The sequence below is a fragment of the Chenopodium album genome, chromosome 10 (assembly GCF_948465745.1).
Source record: "Chenopodium album chromosome 10, dcCheAlbu1.1, whole genome shotgun sequence".
Classification (NCBI taxonomy): Eukaryota; Viridiplantae; Streptophyta; class Magnoliopsida; order Caryophyllales; family Amaranthaceae; genus Chenopodium; species Chenopodium album.
This window is the reverse complement of record NC_137843.1, coordinates 58,575,459-58,587,519: the sequence shown is the minus strand read 5'-3', so window position 1 is coordinate 58,587,519 and position 12,061 is coordinate 58,575,459. Positions and strand designations below refer to the sequence as shown.

General features: G+C 32.6%; 2 protein-coding genes and 1 pseudogene across 2 annotated transcripts; all 3 read right to left on the bottom strand.

The window, feature by feature from the left end:
- Positions 1-4,697: 4,697 nt before the first annotated feature.
- On the bottom strand, positions 4,698-6,181 carry LOC145565568 (RING-H2 finger protein ATL22-like). The gene is made up of 2 exons (XM_081625528.1): positions 5,448-6,181; positions 4,698-5,170 (listed from the first exon to the last, which is right to left on the bottom strand). The coding sequence occupies exons 1-2, from the start codon at positions 6,076-6,078 to the stop codon at positions 4,698-4,700; spliced, it is 1,104 nt and encodes a 367-aa protein (XP_081481654.1). The 5' UTR covers positions 6,079-6,181.
- Positions 6,182-7,473: 1,292 nt separating this feature from the next.
- On the bottom strand, positions 7,474-9,027 carry LOC145565567 (putative RING-H2 finger protein ATL21A). The gene is made up of 2 exons (XM_081625527.1): positions 8,352-9,027; positions 7,474-7,664 (listed from the first exon to the last, which is right to left on the bottom strand). The coding sequence occupies exons 1-2, from the start codon at positions 9,025-9,027 to the stop codon at positions 7,474-7,476; spliced, it is 867 nt and encodes a 288-aa protein (XP_081481653.1).
- Positions 9,028-9,873: 846 nt separating this feature from the next.
- Positions 9,874-11,261, bottom strand: LOC145565566 (RING-H2 finger protein ATL22-like; annotated as a pseudogene).
- Between the last annotated feature and the right edge of the window lie 800 nt (positions 11,262-12,061).

Here is a 12,061-nt window from a genome sequence, read left to right as displayed (position 1 = left end):
TTGTATGATATGCTTGAAGAGTCTATGCAAGTTATTGGCAGCTTTTTATCTCCAATTGTTTGTTTTTTTTTCAAAAAGTTTTTATGTACTCAATTTTAGTATTCTTGATGTGAATTATTTTGCCCGAAACTACATTATTCCACTGAATATTTAAGATAGTATATACAATTTGTCCTCAAAAGATAATTAATTATGATTTTTTCAAACTTATACTATGAAGATATTTTTTATGACGTCTAAGAAAATAAAGCTAAAAAAGCAATATGGAGTAGTTATTTACATAACTATAACCCTAAAATGAGATTTACCATATAAGATAACACCATTAATACTAAATGTTACTTTGTATAAACTTTTTATGTTCAAGTGCTTACTAGGTACTTATGTACCGACGTACATGCATGCCTATATAGTCAAAGGTGTACCATGCATAATGTACAAGCTATATACTCAAGATTGCAACAAACAATCTGTAAAACACTTAAAATACAGTGAACACATTAAACTTTACTGATTATGACAGTTTACTATTAATTATTTAGAACTTAATAAAATGTGGAGTAGTAAGTCCTGTTTAGTGTTTACAACAAGTTGTACATATATTCAATTTATTTAACACGACAAAAGTTACCACGGCTAACTCTATTGTCCTAGAGCCATATATAGTTAGGGTGATTTTTTGGACCAAGTCTAATTAAGTGCACATGCCATACATGCAAGTATTCACAGATATATAAACTTTCCTAAATATATGAAATCATTAATATAGAGATAGACGCTAAGATGCATGTGGCATGTTAATATTTGGATAGAAGATAAAAATGAGTTTGAATCATAATGGAGTAGGAGAGTTGGACCACATATGATCATATATAGAAAAGAGTCAAATAGACTACATAGTACATACCTCCAACCTCCTCATATCAATCTTAGTAGGGATGAAAACGAGTCGGATTTGGACCGGATCCAAATGGACCTGGATCAAGATCCGTTTTGTATCAAGGATCCAGATCCAACGGGTTTAACGGATCCGGGTTCAAAACGGGTTTAATATATTTTGCCTAATTTTTTGCAACAAATATAATATTTGGGTCAAAAAATGCATTTCAAATTTCCGTTGGGGGTTATTAAGTTCAACCTAAATTAAAGTTATACAACTAATCTAAAAACACAAAGTAATCAACTTATATACTTATATTTTGAAATAAATATTATAAACAACGAAAAAAGTACGATGTTTCAAATGAGCAAGTGAAAAAATAACAACGATGTATCCGAAATGAGCGTCCAAAATTCATCTCTTGAAAGGGCTAATTTTTATCACTACTAACATCATCAACATTTTTAATAAAAAAACAAACAATTTTAGTTTTTTTTAATAGGAAAATTAAAAAACGGGTAAACGGATCAGGATCTAGGGGCCAGACCCGGATCCAGATCCGTTTTTTCAGCAGGATTCGGATCCGACCCGGATCCAACGGTTCCAAAATTTGAAGATCCAGATCCGTGAAAAACGAATCTGGATCCATGGATTCGGGTCGGGTCCAGATCCACTGCCATCCCTAAATCTTAGCCTCTTGGCTAGGTTAATAGATTTCACTTGTTGTAACTTGTAAGTCTATGTGAACAATATGACAATAACACTTGTCCATGGGTATTTTTACATCTCATGTTGGTATAATATAAACCAACATAAGATCATAAAGTACCCATATAAGATTATTGATATTATTAGACTTTATGTTGATACGGTTATTTGAATGAGTGTACTATCAATCGGACCTGACAATTCTGACCCAATCCGACCCAAACTGACTCGATCCCAAATAACTTGACCCTACAACTAGCTCTGTAAATGACCCAACTCGACCCGATCCGATCCAAACGACCCGTTTGTCATGTACTACCAATATATATATAATGTAACACTACTCTTATAGAGGTGTATAAAAAAAATAGTGGTGGGGCTTGAAGGTGAGTTATGAGAAGAGAGAGTCATAGTAGAATTTATGAATTTTTTTGCTAAAAAAGAAAGTGTAATATTAAAAAAAAAAAAAAAAAAAAAAAAAAAAAAAAAAAAAAAAACAAAAAAAACAAAAAAAAAAATTGTAATATCTAGATGTGTTCGGAAAGTTATTTTAATTAGCCTTAGGTTATAACTTTAGCGGTTGGTATGATAAATAAGAGAAATTATATAAACAAATATTTTTAGGGACACACATGTAATCATGTAAAAAAACAAAAAAAGTCACGTTATTTTTAATAAGAGTTCATAAAAAAAAATTAAGTAAATAAAAAAATTAAAAAAAAAAAAAACTGATGACAAATAAGTAAATAAACATTTTAAAGTATATAATCGTCCAAATACTATTCAAACTCATTAAAAGAGATATTTACTCAAACTTATTACTTCCTCCGTCACCAAATGAAAGTCTCTTATGGGTAAATTTTAGTCCCAAAATGTTCACTCCATTTGCTTTTTCCAACAACCATTAATATTAATTTTTTACCAAAATTCCCTCCAATTTACAACAATATTTGTGCAAATTTAAATTTCTGATGTAAATTTTGTTTTCCCATGTACTTTTATTACTTTCTCTCTCTATTTTTTTGCATATCCAATGTCAATTTACTTTTTCAATATACTTTTACTATTCTTATTTTTGTTTATTAATTTTCATAAAAAATGCACATAAGAGAATATTAATAGGAGATGGAGGGAGTACTAGTAAAAGATAGGGATAACATTTAAAAAAAAAAAAAAAAAAAAAAAGCGGAAATAGTACGTAAAATGTAAGAGTAATGAAAAGATGCATGCGTGTACGGTAAAATAATGGAATTGCTAATAAGTCACGAGACATGTCCCAGCCAGCTTTAATTAGTTTCCATCTCAAAAATGAATAGACAACTCAGACAGTCAAAGCACAAAGGAATACGACAAAGAAATGAAAGTTGCGACTATTTACAACTGACACACGTGTAATTTCATTGACCAATGACATTTACCAAAAAAAATTTAAAAAAATTCGTAGCTTTTTTTTTTGTGGCCGGGTTACTTAAGAGCATAGCCAGCCATTAATCATTTAGGGTGGTTATTAGGTGAGAGAGTGTAAAAATATTATAAACAATTGTAGAGAGAGAAAAAGAAGGAGAGATAAAACAATAGTCTAGTTAAAGTTGTAACCAGGTTATTGTAACATGGTTATTGAATAAATATTCAACCACCTTTTGTAAGATTCTCCACTTATTGAATAAAATTTATGGGCAACTATTGAGATACATTGGTTATAAAAGTGATTACATGTGAGGTGGAAGATAGAGAAATGAATAAAGTAGATGATAACCATAATGATTGTGGTTAACCATTGTGTATACTCTTATAGATTACTTATTCAGGGGTTAGTCAATTGGTCAATGATTAATTATAAGGTTATTTATTTAAGGGTTTTTCAGTTGGTTAGGAGTTACTTAAAAAAATTACTTAATTAGTCATGGGTTATTTATAAGGGTTACTTATTCAGGGGTTATTTATTTTAGGATTACTCGATTGGTTAGAAATTACTAATAAAAGCTAGTTATTTATGGATTACTCAATCGATAAGAGATTACTTATTCAAAAGTAACCACTAACTAAGTAACAGCTATAAACAACCTTGGCCACCCAATGAGACCATCCACGTATAAAAATTTGTGAAAAAAATTACTCCTAATTTGCAATATGAAGGATGTGCGCAAGTGGAAAATGAACCCCAAAAAAAAACTATTTATAATCCTATTGATTTAGTTTTTTGAAATTGGGCCTTGTTATATGTTGGACCAATTTTGTCTGGATGGGCTTTGTTATATCTGAATGGGCCTTCATAAATGTGCCTTCAATCCTTTGATCCATACTAGGTATTAAAAAATTTACAAATATTTGAAGCTATATTTAGTTTTAAATTTTAATCAGTGTGAGGTCCGAGCGTTGTAATGAGTTATTACTTTGAAACAAAATCTTGGTAAAAAAAATCTCTTACCATTGTCTTCATAAAGTCCTGTTCGTTTCAAACCATTACTAGTTCAACAATGAATCATTGTTTCTTCTTTTATAATTCGTATTAAATTTGCAAGAAAAGGGATTAATTCATGACATAATAAAATATCCTACCTTCCCTCAAAAAAAAAAAAAAAGGTTCTAGCTGCTAGAAAGCATGGTAGAATATGCTTTGTATAATTTAATGATGAAGCAAATGTATTTAGGTTTGACGTGTCATTACTTATAAATTAAAGCTCCAACAAGCAGTATCATTTGGGCGGACGGTAGAGCAAGTATGTATTGTCATGTAATTCTTGTTACTGTATAAGGTTAATTAATTAACTACTAATCATTACATTTTCCAAAGTATGCGAGTCTATCATAAAATTAATTTGCTAATAATGATTAGATTAGTCCACCAAACTTGTTTGCTACATCGAAAGGTCAAAGCCGAGGTTGGTGACCACATATAAGCCTAAAAAAGTTACATTGTTCTATATATCATAAAAACAATTTTTGTATGATGTATTGTACAACCGATTATGAGCTATCGTAATTATATATGTGTAAATATTTGAAATTTCTCCCACCAAAAAAAATAATAAAAACAAAAGGGGATAAGTTACATGGTTAACCAAATTACACCTTAACAAAAATTTGTTATCAAATAATACTTACTAGCTCAAGAATTTAGACGAGGAGAAGTTCTACAAATGGGACAACTAGCTTTAGCTCTTAGCCACGGATCAATACAACCAGCATGGAAGCGATGAAGACAATCCGGTAACGTTTTTAGGGTGTCACCACGGGAGTAATCCGTCAAGCATATAGGGCAGTTCTTGTCATCGTCAGGTTTAATTTGGCGCCTACTCTCGCCAATCACCACCATTGGATACGAGTTGATCGTGGTCAGATCGAGTCCAGCGATATCTGCTAGCGTAATACTATGTCTATCAGAGTCGGTATATATTGTATTGGTCGTAGTAATAATAGCTGGTTGTTCAACATTTTTTCTTGACAACAGAATGCATAGAGTACAGCTTATGAAGATTAAAAATAACACGACGAATGTTGTTACTATTGCTACCAATGTGCGGTACTCTAACGAGTTTTTGTTGGAGTCTGAAGCTGCTGGAGATGTCCAACTGAAGCTTTCTACAAAATTAGAAGAAACACAAAAATAACTTATAATCCAACCCTCGATTCTTCGTTTTCAAGATATGAAAATAAATCCAACATAAAATCCAAGTCCAGGCCATTTTGTATGCCTAAATTGAGACTGGAGGATCGGAGTAACTTTAAAATTCGTGATAGAGGATAGAGCTAAAGAGTCATAATTGTTATATTTTCGAGTCAATCAGAAAGCTAAACAAGCTAAGAAACCAATGCATGTAACAAAATGAAAAGTAATGTTACTAATGTATTAACTTACCACATGACTCACATTTTTGCTCGTCCCAAGTAAGGTTGATGCTTGAATAATTACTCAGCTTACTTATATTAAGTTTGTATAAACCATAATTTGTTGGAACAGAAACAATCTTCAATAACTTGCAATTAGTACTAGTAACATTAACACCTCGCTGTACACTAACAATTGTGTAATTCGAACCTCTAAGGCAGTCGATTTCATCATATAAATCGCTATGATCACCAACTCTAGAGCAGTTATACACCCAAAAATCCTTTTGCCTTACCCCTAGAAAAGGGGTTGTGGTAAGATCTAATGATAATAACTTTTGCGGAAGACAATTACTCGGATCCGAAAGCTTTATTTCCCTCAAAGAATAGGATATAGCATCAACGGTGAAGTTTCCAGCATTTGGGAGACGAAGAAGGTTGCCTAATTTATGATCACAATACAAATCAAAACCAGGAGAACCACAAGAGTTAGCCTGATGACCTACTATACGAAAAGGAAACTTGATCGGTATTGACACTAGCGAAACGTTTCCATTACATACCGTGGCCTTGCAAGGCTTGGCGTTGCACGTCTTTAGCATACATAGCAAATGAAGTGATAATAGAAGAAGAAATATGATGAATTTGCTAGAAATTTTCATGTTTTATTTTTGTTGAGAAATTGTAAGATTGTATTAAGTGGACTCCACATTTTCTCATCCCTAATAAAATTAAACGTTAGGCTTAATCTAATTGCTGAAAAAATCATTTAAACATGTACTTATTCAATGATGAATTGGTCTCGCATTTTTCATTGACTTTGTTGCAAAGAAAGGGATTGATTCAATATAAAAAATGTGTTTTTTTTTTATTTTTTAATTTTATATATATATATATATATATATATATGGATTATGGAGCAGCTCTTTAAGTTATGGAAAGGGCAAAATTCCATTTATATCTTAAATTAAGTATATATAGTGTCGACGTGTTTATACTTACGAGTCAATCACCAAGAGCAAATCAAACTATTAGAAATTGAAAATGCTGTACCAGCCAGTTAGCATAATTATATGTGCATGTCATTGACTTAATATCTGAAAGTATTCATTTTATAACTGATAAGAAAATTAATTTATAAGTGGTGGATGGTTCAGAACTCAAATGATGTCTAAGGTCAATAACTCCATAGGATGTGCCAAAATTTGCCTCTAACTAACTATAGAACACAAAGAACATGGACCTCTCCGCATAGGAAAGGGCTTATAGCCCAACAAATCAACAATTTCATGCAAATAATGAACGTAGTACGTACTACATAGTAGTCTTAATTTAAAAACTTATCGGTGCTTTTTCTGCCTGGGGTTACTTATTTTGGGGTTATTTAGTTAGTCAAGGGTTACTTATTTTGGGGTTATTCAGTCAGTCAGAGATACTTATCATGGGGTTACTCGGTCGCTTAGCCATTTTCTGTGTAAGACTAACCTCTAACAGATTGAGTAACCCCGATCAACTAAGTAACCTCTAACCGACCAAGTAATCCCTGAATAAGTAATCCCTGATCGACTGAGTAATCCTTGAATAACTAACCCCAGCCACACGATATGACCAGCCACATATGATAATTTGTGAAACCTATACTTGTATTATATATATTTTTTAAATAAATAAAGAAAAAAAGTGGAGTCTATTACGGAGTACATGCATATGGTATGATAAAAGGTCTAAATATATCACATGATATTTGACAACTTTTTGGATCACTACCTTTCAAAAGAGCTTACGTAACCAATTATTTACAGATCGGAGATCAGTTTGTTTAAATCACTTTCAACATCAAGAAAACTTACATCTTTCCCTAAATAAAGGTAAAATTTGTAATGCCTTGGATAAATACACAATTGTTTCATAAAGAAAACGCTATACATTAATTAAATGACAAAACATATTATATATACATCATTGATATTAGTCTTATAACACGCAATATGTGAGACTTCCACTTAAATAAATTATACATAACAATGCAAATTGTCAATGATCAGCAAGTGGCATAATTAAGAATTTAGAGGTGGAAAAGTTCTACAAATTGGGCAAGTAGGTTTAGCAGAAAGCCATAAATCGATACAATCAACATGGAAGCGATGAAGACACCCTGGTAGCACTTTAAAGGAGTCACCAGGGATGTAATCCACCAAGCATATTGGACAATTGTCATCATCTGGTTTAATCATGCGGCCGCTCTTGCCTATCAACACCGTCGGATATGAGTTAATCGTGATCTGATCGAGTCCGACATGATTTGTACTTGTGGTGGCAGTTGTTGATGTTCAACATTTCTCCAGGAGGACAGGGAACCGCGATAGCAGCGAACTAATAATAGAATCAAGGAGACAGCTACTAGTGCTGATACTGCTACTCCTATCCAAAAATATTTTGATGGTTTTCGCTCCCGCGAGCTAGCAGCTGTTAGAGGATCGGAGTCCATGTTAAAAATTTTAGTCTAGACAAAGTACCAACTATGTGAAATAATGCATGTATATTGATGCAAAACATTTACTTATTGCTAAAAATATAATAAGGTTAGTCAATTAACTTGCAAAATTATGAGTTTTATGCTTGCCTATACATTACTCCTTAACATGAATTATAAAAACTTACAAAAAAATGAATCAACCTTGGGCTAAAGGGCTCACATGACTATTATTTTAGTTTTTTCATATAACTCTTCAAAAATGATTTAATCAACGTGGTTATAAAATTATAAAAAATAATTACAAATTGAAGGGAAAATTTTCAAGGGAAATACCGAAATGTATGGCATACTAAAACAAACAATCTAAGTAAATAATCCTAGAAAATTATTCTAGTCTCCCAAAAAAAAAAAAAAAAAAAAAAAAAAAATCCTAGAACGTTTTAAAATGGCGTTACTTACCACTTGGATGAAGACAGGTATGTACTTGTATATCCCAAGCAAGGTAAATACTAGAATGTTGATTCAGTTCATTGTAATGGTCATAGTCAGAGATAGTTGGAACAGAAACATTCTTCACAAACGTACAATTGGAATTGACAACTCTAGTGTTTGGACCGGCACCTATAATGGTATAATTCGATCCTTCAAGGCAACCAATTTTACCGTCAATTAATGGGTAATTATCAGCATCTCCGGAGCAGTTATACACTTGATATTTACTAACTAGGCTTCCTGGCCGAAATGGTGAAGTTGTAAGATCCAAAGATAAGAGCTTTTGTGGAAGACAATTATTTGGATCCGAAAGCTTTATTTCTCTAGTAGGATAGATTATGTAATCGACGGTGAAGTTTATGGCGTTAGGGAGTTCAAGGAGCGGTCCTCCTAGCTTGTCGTCGCAGTATATGTCAAACCCGGGAGAGCCACAAGTGCAATTGACCTTACCATCTATTAAGTGGAATGGAAATTGTATTGAGATGTAGTCTTTATCATCGATGATACTATTATTGTTGAAAGACGGTGTTTTCTTGCAGATTCTTGTGTCACATGTCTCAGCATTGTTCGTCTTTGGCATACAGAGGAATTGGATGGAGATGAGAAAATATAAGATGAGCGTGTTGGATTTGGATTTTCTCATGGTTATTAACATGATTTTAACTAGTCCAATATGGAGTAGTTTATGAGGTGTTGTAACTCACAAAAAACAATGAACGAATCATTCTAGCTCTTGTCATTGCTTTTGATTGTTGCAAGAAATAGAGTTGATTTGTAATATTATACCTTCCTCAAACCATGAACCAACTCTTTAGACTAGGAAAAAGGCAACACACATGTTTATGACTTGCTATTAGTCAAGCTTCAAAAACGATTTATAAATGGTTATTTGGGTATGTTGTGCTAAATGTTGCTTTGACTTGTTATTAGTCAAGCTCCAAAAACAGTTTATAAATGATTATTTGAGTATGTTGTGCTACTGTACTAGTATATGCAGAGCATCATAATATCATCTTAAACGATTTCCTTGAATTCCTTCCCACCATAGATGAAACTATGAAAGCTAAGTTAAGAGCGATAGTTTATGAATCAAAACTTGGATGATTCATCATTCATGCGATCTAAGAGCAAAGTGCTGGAGTCCCATTTACGATATTGTAGTTTATAAGGTAGCTTTCTTTTCCCATTTCTCTAATGTGGAACAACTCACATGAAGACAATAAAAGGATTTCAATATATATGCATAGCTGATATATGGATGGGCACAAAGGGTAGTTTCTAATACCATAAACATGCCAACAAAAATTTGTCATACTAAAAACTTGTTTTCACACCTTGATGAATATACACATTTGTTTCATAAGAAAAATATTGTATACAATTGATGAATGACAAGTATTAATCTATGGAATTTACACGTAATGTATTTGTATATGAGTTGCCGATATAATAATTTACACATGATGATGATGATCCACAAGTAGCTTAATTAAGAATTACGCGTTGGAAAAGTTCTACAAATTGGGCAAGTGGATGTAACTGATAGCCATAGATCAATACAATCGACATGGAAGCGATGAAGACACTCTGGTAATATCTTAAGGGTGTCACCAGCTAAGTATTCAGTCAAACATATTGAACAACTGTCATCATCTGGTTTGATCATGCGGCCACTCTGGCCAATCAACACCGTTGGATACGAGTTTATCGTGACCTGATCAAGTCCTCCAAGTACATTACAAGGTGTTGAGCTTTGCCTCTGTGAGATTGCCTGATTATTTGTACCTGTGGTAGCATCGACAGCAGGCGCTTCAACGTTTCTCCCTGACGATTGAGAGACACAAATGCAGCAAACACAAAATGTCATAAAGGCGAGTGCTACAGCTGCTACTGCTGCTACTCCGATCCAATAGAATTGCGTTGAACTTGGGTTATTGCGGGATCTAGAAGCTGTCGGAGGAGGGGTTCAGGTCAAATTTTCTAGACAAAGTACAAATTAATTAACTCAATTTATTAGCTATCAAATTAATTTTAGGACTATTTGTTACTTTGTATATATCTTGGTACGAAAATTTTAGCATATACCAGACCGAAAATATTAGGACTATATATTACTTTCATTTTAAGAATTACTACTGTAGAATTTTTTAAAAAAAAACAAGGAGACTAAACAAGAAATGAAGAAACGTAAGAATACAACAAATCCAAAAGATCGACTAGAAGTCACTCACCACATGAATCACAATACTTTTCATCCCAAGTAAGCTCAATGTTTGAATAATAACTCAATTGACTGAAACCAATATAACGTTGTGGAACAGAAACAATCTTAATCAACGTGCAATTATATTCATCGACATTAAAACCTGGGCCGCTTACACTTAATACGGTATAATTTGAACCGCTAAGGCAATCAATTTTGTCATACGAGCTGAAGAGATCAATAAAATCACCATCTCCAGAGCAGTTATACATCCAGAAATCCTTACTACTTTGTGGCAGGAAAGGAGTTATCGAGGTAAGATTTAGAGATAACAACTTTTGTGGAAGACAATTATTTGGATCTGAAAGCTCTATTAGTCTCAAATAGTAGTATATCTCATCGATGGTGAAGTTTCCAGCAATAGGTAGCTCAAGGAGGGGGCCTAACTTATCATCACAATACACATCGAATCCGGGAAAACCACAAGACTCAGGATGATGATTTACTAACCGAAAAGGAGACATGATTGATATATTGTTGTAGATGAAGTTGGAAGATACTTTCTTCTGACAGCTCACTACGCCGCAATATTCAGCACTGCTCATCTTTGATATACATACAAAATAGAAGATTATGTGAGGGAAAATGATGAACCTTCTGAAATTCTTCATGCTTTATTTTCCTTGTGTTTACCAAATACCATTGGTAATTGGTAGTTGCAAATTAAATTATTTGTTTCAAGCATATTCTAGTTGCTATCAACCTCTGATCTTCTGTTTACAAAAATAACTAGTGCTAATTCAAAGATGAAATATTGACTTTTGAATCGTTGACTTTGTTAAAAACTTGATGTAGTATAATTAAATTGGCCAAATCTATATTTCAAATTGTATTAGAATATGCCTTGAATCAATTTATCAATATTTATTTAGCCAGATTGGTCATTTAAAACCGAAACTAAACAGATTTAATCTCGTTTTTAAGAAAACCTTTTTCTGTAAAATTCATTTTATTAAAAGATAAAATTTTATGAAAAAAATAAAACCAATTAAATCAGATTTTAAAAGATAAAATCAAATAAAATACTTTTTCAAAAATCCAAACTTATCTTTTACGAATTACTTAGCTTGCCAAGGTTTATCCGATTTCTAATAAGTTTCATGTATTACAACTAGATATATATTTACATCAACCTAGAAAACAAACTTATCTTTAATACAACCTAAGTTATGAAGTCCATCTTTTTCGGTTGATATCTCGAGCTCTGCACTGGTCCTTGATTGTTGAGGTTGTGCTCCAGCATTACACCGGAACCAGGTCGTTACAACTCGTTGATAAGTTCCTGTTAGGGAACTCCTTGTAGTTTCATCCAGGTGAATTCAGAGAGCTACTTTTTGGAACTCTTCTTCTGACTTTACTTGTTATCCTAGATCTCCTAAAGTTCTGACTTTACTTGTTATCCTAGATCTCCTAA